Source organism: Anopheles maculipalpis, chromosome 3RL (assembly GCF_943734695.1).
Source record: "Anopheles maculipalpis chromosome 3RL, idAnoMacuDA_375_x, whole genome shotgun sequence".
In the NCBI taxonomy this organism is placed as follows: domain Eukaryota; kingdom Metazoa; phylum Arthropoda; class Insecta; order Diptera; family Culicidae; genus Anopheles; species Anopheles maculipalpis.
In genome coordinates, this window is record NC_064872.1 from 17,152,932 (window position 1) to 17,171,801 (window position 18,870).

Below are 18,870 nucleotides of genomic sequence, written 5' to 3' on the forward strand. Positions count from 1 at the left end.
TAGCGGAAGTAGTTTTATCAGATAGAACTCCCTATTTGGGACGGGTTTGCTCAGTAGACGATGCACTATGCCGCAGTCCATCGCGTGTTTGGGTTCGTCCAAAGGCGGAGATTGATACGAAGTTTTGAGACTTCCTTCCCGTTTTTGGCGCCAGCTGCCAGTGGTGTGCGGTCGGTAACACTTGCTCTGTGGGTACAAATTGTAAAACTTTTCACACTCAATTTCCGCACTGATGGTCTTCTACAGCGCAGACCTCAACGTTCTTCAGAACCATTGTCAGTTTCGTAGGGCTGTAAATGGCGTGTTCGTTACCGACCACGAAAACCGCCCCACGTCAGTACTCGGTACTGGAGATCTTGAGACGTGCCAAGCTGTAAATTAGAAGATGACGCACAACAGCTACTAACACAAGTGGAAATTTGCTAAACTCTCATTAGTAAAGGCCCCTTCCTTGCCCTCTCTTGATGATGGTTCCTGTGATGGGAACTCATAAACCAAGCAACGCCACAGTAGCGAAAGCAGGACGAACCAAAAGTTTAGCATTTATTCTCCTACACACATGCATCTTCTTACCAGAATGTGTTTGATACTTTCGAAATTTTATAACCTCAAACCATACGGTTACGAGAGCTGGATTACATATGTTCAGGATGAACTTGAAGCTTTATTTCTTTATGAGTCTAGCATGCAATATGAAAGGTCATTATTTTCCTTGAAGAATAAAAATTGTAGCTAAGTTTTCTTTGATGAAATAAGTATTTGTTGACGTTATCGTTTCTTCAAACGCGAAACTAAATCGGTACCATGTGAGCAAGAGAAATGAGTGAACACATCGCTGCTAATTACTTCCGTGATACGGGAGTACATTTGCCCAAACACAACATCTGCAATTAACTCTAGCAATTCAATAGAAGCTTCGGCGGCTTGCAGTTGAAGTATCTGTATGTGAAATGTACACGTCTATGCAACCAACGGGCTGAAGCATTTTCTCTTTCGCATACAACCAAACGCACAAACGTAGCCTTTGAAACAGAACCTCCAGAGAGATACCGCTTTGAAATGTCAATCAATGCCCTGTTTTGACCACCGGTTGACTTGCCTGTCACTCATTTTCGACCTCGAACCAAACATTGTAGCATGCTTGAAGCCGCCAACAGGCACCAGTATTCGTGTCAGGCTTTTAACACCCCGAGCCGGAATTAAGGACAGACGCGGCCGGGTGCCACCGAAGGTACAAACGGTACAATATTTCATGTCACAGCCAATCGAACGGAAGGAAAAGTGCAACATCGAAATCGCACGGACTTTCGCATCGGTGCCAAAAAGCGCCTGCAGGGAGTGAGAAAAAAGGCGAATCTTTCATGAAAGCCTCTCGAAAACATCATGGCAAAATTTTGAAGAATTTCTCCTACCCGTCGAAACGCCGTCGTCTGAGCTTTCGAACGAAGCCAATCTATCTCCATCAGTGCGCTTTGTAGTTGTAGCCCACTAGTTGCCTTCTTTTGAACGCCTCGTGTACGTCTGCCATTATTAAGAAAAATCGAAACCCGGTTGCCCGGTAGTAGGATCTTTTTGTTGTTACCTTTTTTTCTTTGGAGCATACTCCGTCCTAAGGTTCCCAGTCAGGCTTCGATTGCTTTCATGTCGTCCGTTCTGCTCGAGCGTTCAGCTAATAAGTCACGTTTCTGGGCCGTGATTTATCATCGTACGAATGTGAAATTTCATTAAAGAGTGAAGCACCAAAATTTCACAACAAACGAACAGAGCGGTACGATGGCGAACCATTGCCATTGAGAGTTTTCTGAATGTCGCCTTCGATTAGGTGTACATTGTCCCAAACTGTACTCCAGCTAGCCGTGGGCTTGCGTACAACCTTTGCACCATTTGCCGAGGAGAACAAAACCAGCCTGATAAAAAAATCACCGATATCAAAGTTGTATCACAACACTGCTCGTACACTCGCGTGCCCTTCCATCCTGTTTTCATCCCGTTCGCGTTCAAAGGACAATCGAAAAATGGTGCGTCGCCTTGCATCGTCAATGAACCGAACCCGATGGTGCAGGAATAGATTCCCGGATCAATGGACCATAGTTGGAGTGCAAAGCGTGTACCTTGCAACTGTGTCGCGGATGGCATTGGAAATGGTTCCATTTCTTTTTCCTCCTTTTCCCTCTTTTTTTTCGGCTCGCATTTCGCATCAAATGCATCGTTCATTCGGTAGAAACTTATGCCTATTATTCGAGCGACATTCAATACTGATTGCACGATTCAATTTTCCCTCTCACTTGTAATTTGAGTGCAGTTTTGATTGGAAATACCGAGAGCTTCTATGTATCATCTAAAAGTTCGTCCGGTGTTCGAGCCTTTTGTGGTGGGTAATAGGGTGAAAGCGAACCATCGTTGATCGCTGTTTGGTATTCAACAATTGTGTATTACAGCAGCAATCTCGTTCTTTCATTTTGTTTTGTTTGTGATGGGGTTTTTTTTTTTCGTTTGCATTTCCCCGCGCACAAATGGAGCTGTTGAGCTCGAAGTTGAAAGCTAATTGAATTTTCATTGGTAAATTTCTTTCGGCGGTATACTGGGGGTAAATGCTGTGTACGGCTTGCGACGACGATCCAAACGATGGCAACTGTCAAAGGTGCTTCAAAGTGGTGAGCGCTAGAAATTCTCTTCGATTCCTCGATGGCATTAGCTTTGCAATACTTGCATACTTTACCAGAGGCGATGATACCGGTAGCGGTTTTGCATTACGAGTTTGCCGCCGTTGTTTGACAATATTTAGTTAAGCTCTCGCCGGCTGTGGTACGCTATTTAACAAAGTAAACTTTCGTCCACCGGTACCAAGCTCGCAATGCTATCCTGGCGAGTGGTCGTTTGTCCCGTAGCAAAGCGTTGGTTGATTTTAGCTCCAACAAAGGTATATTTTGCCGCAGTGCATCCCTGAAGGATTGAGTGCAATTGGAATAACAAAACCACTCGGTTGCAAACGTGGTAGTGGTGCGCTTTTGCAAGCTTTTAGCGATTCCCTGTGGTTATTTGTCGTGAGCCTTTGAAAGTTTGTTCAGTGTCTTGCTTGAACTTGCTTGAACTTGCGGTCCATTGGAAGGCTTAGACAATCGATGAATCACCATTTTGTTGATTCGGAATTTTTTTCCAAATTTTATATTCTATTTTATCGCAACATTTCCATACAGCCTAACGGACCTGGATGTTTATTATGGGCAAGAAAAATCATAGCTACAGTAATCTATTCAACACAACCCTCACGATGATCGTCACAATCCCAATAGTAAATTGCTTAAAATAATCCTTATTCCTAAATCGTCGTAGAAAAAACCCTCCACCTAGCTACCGACGATATCGCAGACCATCCAGAAACCGTGTGCTGCCCATCGATAGTCGAACCACGTCCGTAAAGACCAACTTCATCGGGACGAATTGAACGTTCCAACTTCGATTCGGACGGTGTGTACCAGGGCCCTGAGCATGGTAACGATAAATTGCTGCAAATTAATATGCTTCCTCCATAGGTTTCAATTCCGAACCAATTTACATTTCCATTAGCAAGTCCAACTTGTCCAGCAACTTCGGCTGAGAGTCGTTAGTTTCCCTTTTTCGTACCTTTTTGAGCGATTTCAAATGCGATTCCAAAGCATGATACCAAGTGAGCGATTTAGCTATATGCCGTGCCGATACTACCACTGCAGTGAGAGGTGTTTATGCAGAACAGGGATGAATAAAAACTTGTTTACTCTCGGACCTCGGCCGTGTATGGTCAGATAATCAAGTGGCTGGTGGAAGTAGGTACGACTCGCTTCGTTTCGAAAGGTGTACTAAATCACGGCCACATTTTCCTAGCGCTGGCTATGCTCCAGGTCATTTTGATGGTAAAAACGGCACTACTTGCCAGCCCTGAAAGCGTTAAGTGGGTAGTCGATCGGTTTAATGGTTTGTCATAAATTTTAAGCTAAAACTTCCTGTACGCGCTGCTAAGCCGACCAGACCGTGCCCAAAATTCCTGAACAGAGCAAACGTACCGAGTTTCGTGCCGTCGATTTGCGGTAGGATAGTTTGGTTGGGTTTACGGTCTCGCAGCTCGTTATTCCTCGGCCAAAGATATCAGATCCACACCACCCTTGCCGAGGATGCATTATTATGGGTTACATAAAATTAACACTTTTGTATGAGGGATGACACTAATGGAACACGGGATGTTCCTCGGTTTGCTGGTGATGTTTTTTGGAACATGTACATTTTCTTTTCTCTCGCTCGCTCCTACTACTGGTCGAAGGGGGACTTCGCTTATGAATATTTCATTGGTTAGAATTGGAAAAAAGTCAACAATACGGCACTGGACCGTCATAATTAATTATAAATAAATAATTGGAAAAAAGTTGGCTCGTTCAACTTTGTAGTTTCGAGTTGCACTAGGACTCCACCTTCCTTGTAACTAAAAGTTATAACTACCTGTAACTATCACGTTTTGCCTGTACCGCCTCAAACCCTTTCAAATACATCAATGTTAAACTATTTTGTCTTTCTAGCGGTAGCAATAATCTTTTTCCTGCCAGCATCAGCAGCAGACGGCAATAAATTATCTCCGCAACGAAAGCAACAATACAGAAAGGCAGGCCGAATCTGAGACGAGTGAATAAATAAAACGGATACCTTTTTTTTTGGGAAGGCCATACGCTGAACCCACCCAGAAGCCAGCAGCAAAAATAGCATAAGCAGCATGGCATAAATATATACTCTCTCCTCGAACCACATCAATGGTGTGACAGTAGCCAAAAAATTTTGCTTTGCAAAATCGCGCACCACATGAAAGGTAATAAATTATCGTTAGCGTGTGGTGTGATATTGATCCCGGTAGAATCCTTTCGTGCGGCACACAGCACCACTACGGAGCTGGGAAGAAAAAATCCACTTTTTCGCCTCCGTGTGTCTATTTACGTTGGAAGCTTTCCTGTTGTGGGATTTTCTTCTAATGCAAAGACATCGATGAAGTAGTCGGTGTATATAAACTGTGCACCCCGTCCAAAAGCGGATCCCTTGGATGGCGCAATTTTTCTTCCACGGGTTTGCATTTTGTTTGCTTTGTTCTATAAGTGAAACTTGTTTTTTTTTTCTCTTTTTGCTCCTTAATTTTCGTACCGCGGAACATACCGGCACGAATCTGCTTCCAAGCGTCGGTACGCGCGTTAAACCGTAGCGGTGCAGAACTGCTGTCACCGGCAGTACCGGTGGCCCAAGAGGGTTGGTGACAAAATGTGTTCGCGTTGTTTGCCAAAAGCTAACCACCACCAAAACCGCGAGCAGCCAATTCAATATCGAGAAAAGCGTCCATTTTTCATTCACCGAATTGTAGCGCGCGCGCCACGTTATGTGCTGCTGCAGTTTTACTCTGCGGCAGCAACTGTTTCGGCCGTGCGTGTGTGTGTGTGTGTCTGTTTGTGGTACAATTTATGGCACCGGATTATGTTGCCCTGGTTGGATTCCCTTTCCCGTGCTAACGGTCATTGGCAAACATTGTGGCAGCATTGTGGCCGTTTGATGTTATTGATTCTGCACACTTGCTTGCGCCAGCTGTGCATGTGACTGTGTTTGCACCGATAGTTGAAAGTTTTCAGTTTTTATCGTCTTCCGGCAAGCTTTTGGGCAGGAGAGAGTCATTGCCGTACGAAGCGGTATAGGATTTCCGGCAGCGCAGTGGAGTGAATAGGCAATCGTTCTGTTTCTGTTTCTGTTTTTCCTTCATTGTTTGTAGCACTTTTTTGATGTTTTTACAATAGTTTCTTAATTCTTCCTGTTCAGCATTCGACGAGGCAATCCCTTGGAAGTGCACCGATGTTTGTTGCTATATTTATTAAGGGTAATTTAAAAGAAAATCAATTTGCTACTTACTTTTGAACGGTAAATCGTAGCTCTGTAGAATGTTTAAGAGAAATCCTTTGTTGTGCAGTAGCCTAATAGAGAAAGCGATAGAAAAGCTAACGCTACCTTTTTCAGTTGATATCATAATTTACAATTATTTCAAGAAGTTGTCGGGCATGTATTTTAAACCTTAATGCAGTGGTTGGTTTAACGGTACGCGGAGTGAATGAGCACGGAGGCTTCTAATCCACAAACAACTTTCCCTCAATGTCAACAGATTGAATGTTCCCTCTACTTTCATTCCGCTGAGGGTTTAAATCAGATGATGCCTTGATGCTAGACATGCTTTTGATATCAAGGAGAGTTCTTGGTTAGATTTTTATACTGAATGATTAACAATCTTCATCAAAATCTTGTTAAGGAATCGATATTAAACGGTAAACAGAATATGCAAAGCGATCTTGATACAAAACTTTGAACAACAGATAACCATGATCAAGGCAAAGAAAGAGTACCAAATTTGCAAAAATAATCGCCAATTGTTCGCAAAATTCTAGCAAATGTTAAATTGTCAAGTTGGAAATCCTTTACTGGTGTCGTGCACCTTTACTTTGGCATTGTATTTGCTTTAAAAGCGTTTGCTCTAACAACTAGTAAACCGTGTATTTATACAATGGATTATCATATATACTTCAACGTCTTCTTTCTAACCCCTGACGTCAATCAAAAACAGTTTGTGCTCTAAATGATCTCGAGTTGTAATTAATTTATTTACACAAATAAAAGCTGGAGCAAAAGCCAAGCCACATCTTAACAAAAAGATATGAAACATATTTAACACACGAAACACATCCTTAAACCAATCCCCCTAAGTACATTTGTAGTTTGTTTTTCTAGCCCACAACACTGTGTCGCATACGCTTTTGTACAGCATAACTTACCATAAATGTTTTATTTAACCACCAATTCGAATGACATAGATGACGCGAATGTAGTTTTTATCGTACGTGCAGCATCTAAGTTTTATGTAAATGTTTTTGATTGTAACGACCAGCATAAAACACAATCTGTGTTCGTTCGCCAGCATGGTTACAACCATCCTTGGCATACGCAACGCCCATGCACAAGGTTCGCGAACGATTCCGAAAAGACCCAACCGGGACCGTCTGGAAAACGGTTTTCCGTTGGCAGTGCGCGCTAAAAGTCTTGGCGCTTATTTCTTGCGAGACTTGCAGCATCTAGCCACCGTACTATGGTTCTAGGGTCGGTGACTCCTTCGCTGGTTCCGGAGCTGGTACTGCTTTATCGCAGTAATTTCACTGTTCGAAGGAACTCTTCACATGAAGAGAACAGAACTCGTTGTATAGTCACACGCTTGTTTTTTTTTTCTTGCTCATTCGTTCCTTCGTACCGACAGAGCGTGGAAAAGAGGTAATTCATGTGTCCGGGTTTGCGCGAGGGGTTTGAGAAAACGGAAAAAGCAAGGACTATAAATTTTATAGCATCTCCAGCTAACAACAGCTTCGGTTAACCATCCGGATGTGGTTTCTGTATGGTGCGCTCGTATCGTTTGAAATATTTGGCCGGAAAGTCAACTCCAGAGAGCAAGAGAGCAGCGCAGCACGGCACGAAAAAAAAACAGTGAGAGTCAAATGGCATCTTGTGGGTATGTTGGTGGAAAATGCGGCATAACAACTACGCAACAAACAATCGGCACTGTACACGTACATTGTGACGTACTAAAAGCAATTCTTCTTCTCCTGAATCCATTGGAGTGTTAGTGGCCTGTCATGGGTGGAACGCTTTTTATTATTCTTGGTGTGGTTTTGTTGTTTATTTTTTTATTTTTTTGCCACTTCAAAATCCATAACTAACCTCATGATTCTTCTCCATGAAAGCCTCCTGACCGATTCGTACTCCTTTCGTCCTGTATAGTGTGGGAGAAAGAGAAAACCCATAATTTTATTCTACCAAGACTTTCTTGAATAACCCAGAGCATGTGTGTGTGTGTGCCGTTTATAGAAGTTAGGATCATCGTTATGGTCACAACAGTGCGTTTTATGCTCGGAATTCAAATGACACCACAGCGGGTCGAATCATTTGCATATCATCAAAAACCGGACCGGCTTCACGCACGGCATCCTTCCTTTCCCGCGCGCTTCGTGCTCTCTCGGTCCACTTGGCTAACGATGCAGATTGCTTAAAGTTTTATGCCTTCCACACAGTTTCAAAGTTCCACACGTGAGTTTGTGGTGTATCTCGGTCGCTTCCTGAACGAGCGGGAACTGCGCGCCAAGGGATGGAAATCCACATTGGCACATTGTAAATATTTATACTACCTTTCAGTCTCATCCAACAACGGGCACACGATGTACGATGGGTGCGTGTAAAACGTGCGTAATGTGTGCTTCCTTGCAAGCGGAAACGCAAGTTACGCACAACTTTCACCTCACTAGGGTACATCTTTTCGGGTGAATGTTGCTTGTTATGTTTTTTGTTCTTTATCCTTATCGCTCGTCTACGAACGTCTTATCGACACTTCTTACTTACATCGAATAAAAAGTTAACCAAGAAGGATGGCATTCGCCACTCACGCACGCACGGGATGATTGTTTTGGAGGGAAAAATTAATTTCAACCAGCTCGGCTGCGCCGCCCCAAAGCACATTTGCCGCGACTATACATATTAAGTGATTCATTTTAGCTGGCGGTAGGTCAAAGCCTTACGGTGAGTGACGCAAAATATTCTAATCAGACAACCCCATTGCCCCGGGGGAGTGGGCTCCACCCGGGAGCGTGTGCTCGTGTGAGCATTTCTGTATCATCACGTTCATATGAACGGAGAAAAAAAAATCTTTAATTTCTTCCATTTTGTTCACGAATATTTTAAACTCTTTTGCTCTTTCGGCGTATTGTTGCAAAGAGTTTCGGATGTAAAACAGCAGTAACTGGAGAACGATGCTAAGGTAGCAGAGGATATGCTTGGCTGCATTGCGTCGGCTAGGGAAAACGGGCAGGCTCCATACACGCACGATCATACGTGTGTGTGTGTGTGTGCGTTATCATAAAACTTTGAAATCCGATGCGAAGAAGAAGGCGTTTGAGTTGCTTAACGAAATTCTTCCATGCTTCGAGGTAAAATGGCACATGTGCAAGCGGAGGGAGTAGCGTAAACCGTTAAAGTTGGTTTTAGAAGGAACAGTAAATTGTTGTGTACATTCCATCCTTTTTTTTTCTGCGTTATCTTTTCCATGTTTCTATAATGTTGTTAGGCTGCAAGAGTTCCCTTAACAGGACAACGAATAAATTCTTTATTTCGTAGCTCATTAAAATGTTGAAAGAGAAAGCGTAAAACTTTCTTCACAGAACCTGAGCATTCTTTACAAGGACTTGGAGCGTACAGCAAGTTGGAGATGGAATTATTTTTGGTAATCTGAATGCTTTTACTAGCGGCTGATCAGGTGATAAACCCAATAAAAATGCATTTTTATTACTTCTTTTTACTATGTACTGTTTTATGATGGAAGCATAAATAAAAATACTTCATAGCTCAATCTTTAAAGCACAACGAAACAGCATTTCAAACAGCAACAGCAAGATTTAATGCTTTGTTTAAGTAAATTATCACACCGAACTTATGGTACACTCATCCGTACTAATCCGTGTGCGTGAGTAGTATGGATATTGACTCTTGTCTTCGAAATGGAAACTATTTAACACACTGCTACTTGTGCCGTGCCACGTTGCACCATACTTAGGGCAAACACATTGTAAATGAGTACCATATGCAGCCGGTAACCGATGTTTGATGATGTGCGGTTTACGCTCGGGAGCCACAAAATTGTGCGATTACCTTACACCACCCAACCTTACCCTTACCTTACCAGTATCGGAAAAGGGTAAAGACATTCATGAAGGAAAAACTTTCATTCCAAATGGCACGACGCAGCGCTGTGACTTCTGCTGGTAGCGAACGATGTAGTGTGAATCGTTTTTCACATTCAACGCGCCCATACACACGTCTGTTTCCGAGCTCATTTTCCTCTTCATCATCATCATCGTATCATGAGGTAGCATGTGACTCCGTGGGCACCTTCAACGTCATGCAGCACCACCGAGCAGCCACTTTCAGTCCATCATTTACATCCGGTGCAGGAAAATCTCGTGCGGTCACCCAGTCACACGGTAAACTAGAACCGTCAAACTTCGCTCAAACACCAACCGGCGCTCACCCACACCACTCGTCAGTCGGTTTACAAAATGTCACGCCGAAGGGGTAATAGGTGCATAGTAATGTTCTAATGCGCAACCCATCCGGTTCGTGCTTTTTGTGAGCGTTGTTGCCCGGGTTACAACTATCGCACACTTAGTACGGTCCGTGAATCGGACCGATGTGTGCCCGGTGTTCATTTTCGTAATGGGGGGGGGGGGGGGGGGGGGAGCGAGGTGGGCTGGGAGGTTGTAGGAGGTGGAAATGTGTCACCTCAAAACAAACGGACCACTGTTATTTGCTAACAATCACTCACACAATCTACTGGTGCAAGCACATGCAGGCACACCAGGCGGTGAACCGAAACGAACTTCTCGAATGGTTCCGTCCCGTATTTCCCGGATGCCGGAGGTTGTGGACTGCCATTTCCTACTCCTGTTTCCGATCTGCTATCTGCATCGGTATCATGTTAGAGGAAGCAAGAGAAGCTAGCGAGAGAGCGAGATATGATAAGAAACGAAGCAAATGGGTAGACTTAAACACACGGTTCAGATGACAACTGTGTTTTTTTCCCCCGTTGATGCAGGTCCAAGCTCGATAACTTCTATAGGTGACCACTTCAGCTCGCCGGTTTTAGATGTGCGGCCAGTTCCATAGAAAGGCTAGACGCTGGTACACGTTCTGGCAGCAGAATGTGTGTCTATTGGTGTGCCATTGCTTTTTTTATATGTTTGTATACACAAACTGTGCACGGGCTTGGTTACCGCTGGTTGCATTTCCTGCCCTAGCCTGTCATCGCACTCCATCACAAGCGCCACCGCCGCAAGCGTTCGGGTGTGCAGTGGCGCGTATTTTTGTTCACCGTTCGTGCTGTTAGGTGAAATGTATACGTTTAGCACAATTTAGTGTTTGTCGTAGTTAGCTGCAGTATGACGCTCCGTGGAATAAATCCACACGATAGGTCACAACCACAAAGTGCATTTCCGATTAAGCTAAAACGGAGCTTCCGTTGGAGCGAAACCGGCATCAATGCGCGAGTCGAACAAAATGTTGTGCAGCACAAAAAAAACCTCCCGCTGACCAATTCTTTCCGGAAGTCCTCTGAGTGCTGTCGCGAATATAGTATATTAGGCCGACAGAAGTAAGAATCGAAGATCAAACAATTGCGCACACACACACTGCTCTGCTCCCAATTGTCCCGTTTCCGATGGTTCACGATAGAAAAAGTGCCAATCATTGAATTGTGTTCGCCACTTGGGACAACGTATCGGGATCAATTTTGTCTAACAAATCGATCGTCACGTGGCACACCCACACTAACGTCCAATTATTGTACTTCAATCGGATTGTGTGCCATTTATAAAAAGATCGTGCAAGGACAGCAGAGCAAACAAAGAGGACGAAATTATTTCTGAGAGATTTAGGGTCTTTTAAAAGCGGTCGGTCAGGTGGTCCGGTGGTAGAGGTGACCTCTAGAAAAATCGATACAATTATATGTTTTGTAGAATCCACATTCAAACTCTCGGAAGAGTGTTTAATTAAAGCAATTGAGTCTATTTCTTCAATTGATTGGCAAGAAAATAATTTGCTCGCTATGTTTTCTAATTTGTTGTGGGAATCCGGAATTGTTTTTCAGCGTTTGTTAAAGATCGAACTTGCTTATTTGTAGCAGCAAACAAAACCGAGCCAAACTCGTATTATGCTCTTTCTGCACCATATGATGATCAATCTACTACCACAACTCACAACTCCGATCGCTGCTCCAGGTGCTGTTGGAGTTTTAGTTCATTGATATGCATCGAAAGAAATCACGCAGCGGTTGTGTGGTACCGCTTGGCGAAGGAGAATTCCCGCAAGCACGCATTTCATTTTCAAATCGAATAAACTTCTTTTGAATGTCGGATGAAAACAGCCACAAGCAGAATGAGGTGATTTGAGGTTTAAAGAAAAAGTTTCCGGCACAGGTGTTACAGGATGTTTACTGCTTTGATTACTGCTTCGCAACGCATCCTCACGCATCGCTACCAATACATTCGAAAAACCCATCAACATGTGGAAGGATAGCTCTCCAGGTGTCGGCCTTCAAGTAGCAGCAGCAACAAAAAAGTATCCCGCCTGTGCGCCATATTGACGCGTATTTCTTGTGATACTCACCTGCCCATCTGTCGGCCTATCGGGGCCGATGAATTCGCACCGCAAAATGCGGCTGATACGAACACGTTGGACCTGGAGCAAGCTGGATGATGGAGTTGGAAGGAAGAAACAAATGTTTGTCCTGCAATTCAACGTCTGCTCTGGATTAGTCACGTCCTGCTCACATTCGGAGAAGAATTTTACCACACAGCCGCCGGTCCGCCCCTTTACACTTTCATGCCGGTATTTCAATCTCAACTTCAAACTTTCCAATCAGGCGCAAACCGTGTGCGACAGGTGAAAGATAGAAAAGTTTCGGCAGCTCGTAAAAGTAGTGATACATAAAAGAAGTAGCTGTAGCAAACAAAAAAAAAAAAATATCACGAGACCGATCGACCCAGTATTGTGGTGTTCTTTGCAATCTGCACGAAAAAAGCACGCACATTCCTTATCTATCTGTTCAATGGGCAAAACATTTTTCCGAACTTCAATCATTTCACCACCGCTTTGAAATGTCTCAATAGTTCGGATGAGTTTGACGGTGGGAGGTTTAGCTCGCTTTGCTGGAATGTTGCTTTCATGCGTCTTTTTTTTTTATCAACAGCCATACGGGCAATTCTTCGGCATCTGTCAGCCTATTTTCAGGACGATACGATAAGCACAGACAAGGATGGTACCAGCGTGTTGACTCTAGATAGCGCGTACTAGAGCCTACGGAGGTTCGGGGTTAGTGGGTAGCGTAAGTGCGTGTACGTGAGTGATTGCAATGCTTCACCACCGGTGCTCAAACAGTGTGGCACAGAAGCACCATTTTCACCTTTTTTTCCAGTTATACTCGGGGTAAGGGAAAAATCACCCGATAAATCCAATCCAATCGAATGCTTTGAATTTGAGACTTTCCATACGGTGAACTGGAGCTTATTGTCAGTACCCAGATATTCACAATGCCCGGGTCCGGGTAATCGATACCTTCCATCTTAGGCGAATAGGCGAATGGGTTAATCAAAACCGAGCAAATAGAGTGTGAGAAGCTGCTGCAGACTTGCCAATCGATCGGTGCTCATAACTGCAATAGATTTCCGGTAACTGAAAGAAGGGGGGAAAAAAATTAGACCAAAACTAATCCTGTCATGCATGCAAATCAAATTGTTGTATGCTTAGCCCGTAAAATTTTTGTTACAGCAGTATGGTGGTGAAGTTGCGTCACCTATTATTTTCCTTTCCATTATTCATTTCATCAAAATTCCATCACAAAATTGAAATCGAAAAAAAAAATAAATAAACCACCTTGCAACCAATTATTGCATGTCGACGGTGAGCGTCCATATCGCTTTGAAATTTTAACTAATTTCGTCTGCAAGCGCGCGTGCCGTACGAAAAATGACCCCTTTCACCGCATAACACAGCAGCACGTACAAATTATGCAGAATACGCTTACAGGTTGGCTTGTGGACGCTTTTAACCGAGGCACGCTTCTATGCACACGCTGCGTTGACAGTGCAGTAAACTCCCAGAGCCTCGCGCACGTCCGTACCGCTGCATCATCTAATTATGGAGGAATGTAATTTTACGCTTCACCGCCATCGCCACGGACTGCACTGGCAGAGCGAGCCCACATTCCTGGGGATTAACGCTAGTGCCAAAAACTCGTGCGAGTCCGGCGGCCGAGAGCCGCGTTGACGTGGCAGTAGTTGGCTTTGGGACTGTAGTCGCGCACACCGCACACGTTCGCTGGGCCATGAATATCGCGGACGCTGGCTGCACGGGGTGGATGAGATTGTTTCCGGAAAACTCGCACCACCTATTTCACAACACCTTTTCCTTAGCGTTGGATGCCGTGCATCAGATTAATCTGTCTGCCGCTGCCCGGCAACCAACCCTGTCCTGCATAAACCCAGGAGGAGTTATTATGGTAATGAGAATAATATAGTAACTCTTTCTCACTCGCTCTCGGCACACCCACTGTCAGAACTTCCGAATTTACATTCTTCACCCCGCACAAAGCGGAAGTGGTGTATGTACGTGTGTGTGTGTCTGACTGGTAACTAAATAAAACATTTTATTGTACTCCAAGCCCAGCGTGGTGTCCCGTCAAACGGTGGTTCTTTTGGTCTACACTAGGTGGCCCTTTTTTTTACTAGAACGAATATGCACAGCTACTGATACAGTTAAGTCTTTCCATGGGGTGGTGAACAGATTGTGCACCAAATTGTGCCCACAGTTTTCGGCCAAGCCTTTTCTGCGCTTGTCATCCCCTAACCCGCGGGAGTCCTACTAAATTTGAATGCAACTCTGGCCGGCTAAAAATTGCACGCACACACACACACTTCTATACTTTGCCGAACATTTGTACCGCACAGCATAGCTGGGAGCCGGTTGTCTAAAAATCTGCATTCACTCACGTGCCACGGTGGTCTGTGCGCCTCAGCCGAACTTGGTGTGACAGATCGTTAAAATAAGCTTCTACCAGTGCTGCGGTTAACGACTGACGCGGAAGGTTAGCTGCAGAGAATGTGCAACAGAATGTAGCGATGCATTGAAACAAAGTATCGTTCATCGTACTGGTTAGCTGGGATTGCACTGTGTCAGTGCTGGAACGCGGTGTCCGGGGACGATGTTTACATTTGTTTCCGGTAGCAGCATACCCCGTACACAACACAGAGGTGAATTATGGGATGTAACTTAATGGATCATTGATAGCGGGATAGAGGATATGATGGACGGCAGAATAAAAAATATATTCCGATAGGGAACGCCCTGTGTACAATGTTTACTGCTATCGAGCCGGATGAATGAAACTATTGAGTGGATTCGAGGATTGGCTGGATTGATAAGGCGCTTTGTAATCCTGTAATAACGTTATTAAATACTTAAAGGTTTCAGCTTTATTGTACATCTCAACTTTAGTAATTAAAGGTCTTTTTTGTCTTCAATAAATTAGCTTTAAATAATACTTGAACTAAACTTATTTTTTATCTCTTTCAACAGTCACCAAATTCATCCGTATTGGTATTGCCGACAAGAATGACAACCCACCGTACTTCGACAAAGCCCTATACGAGGCGGAAGTTGATGAAAACGAAGACATACAGCATACCGTGCTCACTGTTACCGCCAAGGATCACGATGAATGTAAGTAAACGGTTAAATTACATGTAACTATGGGAAGAGTACTTCTTACCTTTATTGAAAGCTACACTCAATGGAATAGGAAAAATCGGGCTAGTATTTATGTTGTACATCAAATTCTTACACGTTTAACATTGAATCCTCTCTGAGCTCATTTTCAAACTATCAAGGAATGAAAGTCCATCTAGTCGGCGTTCCAACGTGTGAGATTTGAGCTCCCATCTCCCATTCCTAGTTTCGTACAGGAATACAATTTATTCGATACTTTGCTTTCATTGATTTTGTGCCATTTTCCGAGCTACTTTCTTCGGGACGTGGTAAAAAGTCTGCACCACGCGTTACTCACTGACCAACCCATACCCAGACTCCCACCTCCAGCTACAGAAAGTTACCGGAAGGAAATATGTGCCTGAAAGGCTACATACGAACGTAGTCGTAGAAAATAAAATAGTTTTCCTTTCATTTATTCGAGCCGAGACGATACCGAGCTCTCGTCCCATTTTACCCCAACGAGCTCGATCCTTTCTAATATTTCTCCCGGCAACCATGACCACAGTTAGCAAGAATGTTTAACCTCAGGCTAAAAGAAAAACCCCCCACAGCAACACCGCATCGTGTTCTGAGCTATGATTTTTTATCACCCATATACCCCATCCATGGGGCTCTGAAACCATGGATGCTGCCGAGATGAGTCCCGGGGCGATATAGTAGCAGCATCACGCCCACACACTCACCCGAGAACGGCTAACTGTGGGCGATAATCTTCGAGATTAATGGAAACGCTTAGCAGACAAGAGCAATAACATTGTACGGCCAAGATTGGTACGCTTTGCCGGATGGTTTCAGAACTTGGGCCGGATTTGAGCTGCAGCTTAGCTTCTTAGCATCGGGGCCACTGCTGGATGAGCGGTTCAAAGGCAAAGGCATGATGTAATTCCGTACGTCCGGTCAAATTTTACAACTACCAGTAAGACTATCTGCAATCATTGGCGAACAGAAACGCAGACAATTTGATGCAGCTGGTGAAAATTGTTTCATTTAGTCCAGGGTCGGAAAAATAAGCCCCAGCGGCTACACTCGCATCTGCCCGAGTACAGATGTGCCTGCTGCTGGGCCAAAAGCTGGAGGCATAACGGACGGCGCTCCCCTTTTTCATACGATCCCACTGCACTTATGGTATCGATTGTACAAAATTGATAGTGTCACTTTTGGTTCGTAAATACACAGTCCTCTGGCGCGCCTGGATGCGCTGCACAACTACGTCCGTCCGTATCCCGGCTTGCCATTAGCGGCGACCAAAGTTTAGCAATATATTTAATAACTTCCGACAGTTGTGTAGCGAGAAGGTGAACGTGCGAAAGGGACAGAGTTCGCTTGTGACGTTCCAGTCGAGCGGTCGAAACCCGGATACAACAATGTGTGACCCCGGTTGCAATTGTAAGTTGCTTCCGGTTTTGCTCGCTTTCCCTCTTCGGACTTGAACCTGTGGTCGGTGTAAAGGAGTCGCGGTCGGATGAATTTTGGTGCTCGCTTGCATTGAGGTCAGATCAGAAGGACTTCGGTCTGGGTTTCGTCCAGAACACTGCTAGCAGCTCCACAGGAAACATTGGTTTGGCTTTTTTGTGTAGCTCACCCCATCCCGGCTTCTCTATCCGTCTTGCTAGTTGGGAGAATGAAATAGACCGAGGACTATTCGATTCGACAAGCAACATAAACCATGGGTCACAATGCTACTTCTTTTTTTGGCTTTCTTAATCATGCTCACTATTCTCTTTTGCTTGTGCAGCTGGGAAATGTACTTTCCAGAGCGTACACCACTGGAGGAAGAATAGTGAAGTGATGAAACATTGGCTTACAAAACTCGTATGATCTGTGGTGGGGGAGGTAGGTTCAACGTTGACCGCTCCAAGCCCAGGTGCTTACGCACGATGTACGTTTGGTTACGATTTCGGCTTCACCAACCGCGTCTGGAATGGGTAGAATCAAAGTTTCGATCTCCATGTCCAGAGCCATGGTGTTGTGGTCGTAGTTGAATGCAGTTGCCACAATCAAATACTCGCTCTCGTGTTTAGCATCTGCAGCAGGACTGGTGTTGCTGCAATCCGGAAAGAGAAAAGTTTTCGTATAAACATTGCGTTGCTTATTGCAGTAAAATGTTTATTACGATTGGCGCCAGCAGAATCCTGTCCATAGTTCTGCTAGAGTATGTTTTTTGCCCAGTTTCATCCCCACCGGCAGATGGTGTGATTGAATTTTTGAGAATGCTTTTTTTGTGCTCAACCAACGATACTAAAAAGAGCACACTGCTAGGCCAAGGTTCATCAATTTAGCGTACAAAGAAAGATCTTTTTGCCATTGTGGTTGTAACCCACAGAATGTATTTGTTGACTATTATTTTGACTAAAACCAAACCATAACAAAGGGAAAAGTAAAGCCCTTTCTTCTACTGCATTGTTTTCAGCAATGTGCCAAAGAAAGCTCTTGTTCGACGTTCACATTGTAGAAGGTGGCGGTTTGATACGATGACGGCCAATGTTGCATTTGCAACACACTGCAGTGAAAAAACCCACTCTATTGTAGGCTAAAATCCAAAAAGTAAGCATTTGACTGCAAGACACAGTAAACATCACACTGCTGCACATTGCCAGCGTGTTTGCTGGCATTAGATGCTTTGAATATAACATACTTTAAAATGATCCTCTTCGAGTGTCATAGAGTCTATCGTACTTCGTTTTGGATTTTTTTTTTCAAGGATTCAGACGCCCTTTTTTCAGAGCTTCTGAAACTTGAGGAAGACAAAAAATACTGGTCTACCCACGTAAGTCAACCGATAAAGCTTCTCCAATTATACGACATCAGCTAGGAGAAAACGTATTTTCCGTCTTGCGGTTCTTTCCGGGAATGATGAACAAAAAACACATGAACCGAACAAAAAAACTTTCAAACATTTTTCCACCTCTAGCCCGGGTGAACAGCCTTATGCATATGTCCTTTGCGCCTGTGTGTTCGTGTGTACAGAGCCTGTATGTGGAGACATGCTTGCCTTTCTTCTTTTTTCGTTCAATGTGCGAAATATTGTACGTGAAAAACAGGTTGGTTCGTTTTGTGCTTTCGGGAAGCGCATAAAACAAAAGCCCTCAGCTGCAACCGGGCGACACCGGTCCACTCCCGTCCCGTCGCTGTACGCAATACGGGGCGAGATAGCGAAAGCTTATGAATTTTAATAACGCAGGCCATTCTAAATTTATTAAAATATCAACGTGCAATGAGCGTGTAGCAGCAGCAGCAGCAGCGCACATTTTAGGCCGAGCTGAACGCGGGGTAACTCGTTGGCGGCGGCCACTGTTTACTGCGTCTGCTGTGTGCGTGGTTTGGGTGAACTTTTCGGTGCTCTCGGTGTTCGGTGGTGGGTTTGGGGGATGTTTGAGGGACGTATTTGTTTAATTTTGTTTCCTTTTTTGTTTGTCCTACGAAACGGTTAATCACCGTGCAAGCAGAGATGAATTTAATTCAAAATTCACA

The 18,870-nt window shown here is 44.3% G+C and overlaps 1 protein-coding gene across 12 annotated transcripts in view; it reads left to right on the plus strand.

Annotated features, from left to right (window-relative positions):
* LOC126563720 (neural-cadherin) overlaps positions 1-18,870 on the plus strand; it is a 678,265-nt gene that overhangs the window by 612,605 nt on the left and 46,790 nt on the right. For all 12 annotated transcript variants that reach the window (XM_050220379.1, XM_050220372.1, XM_050220367.1 and 9 more), the window contains exon 13: positions 15,208-15,351. In XM_050220379.1, the coding sequence (XP_050076336.1) occupies positions 15,208-15,351 (144 nt within the window). The remainder of the gene's footprint in view (positions 1-15,207; positions 15,352-18,870) is intronic.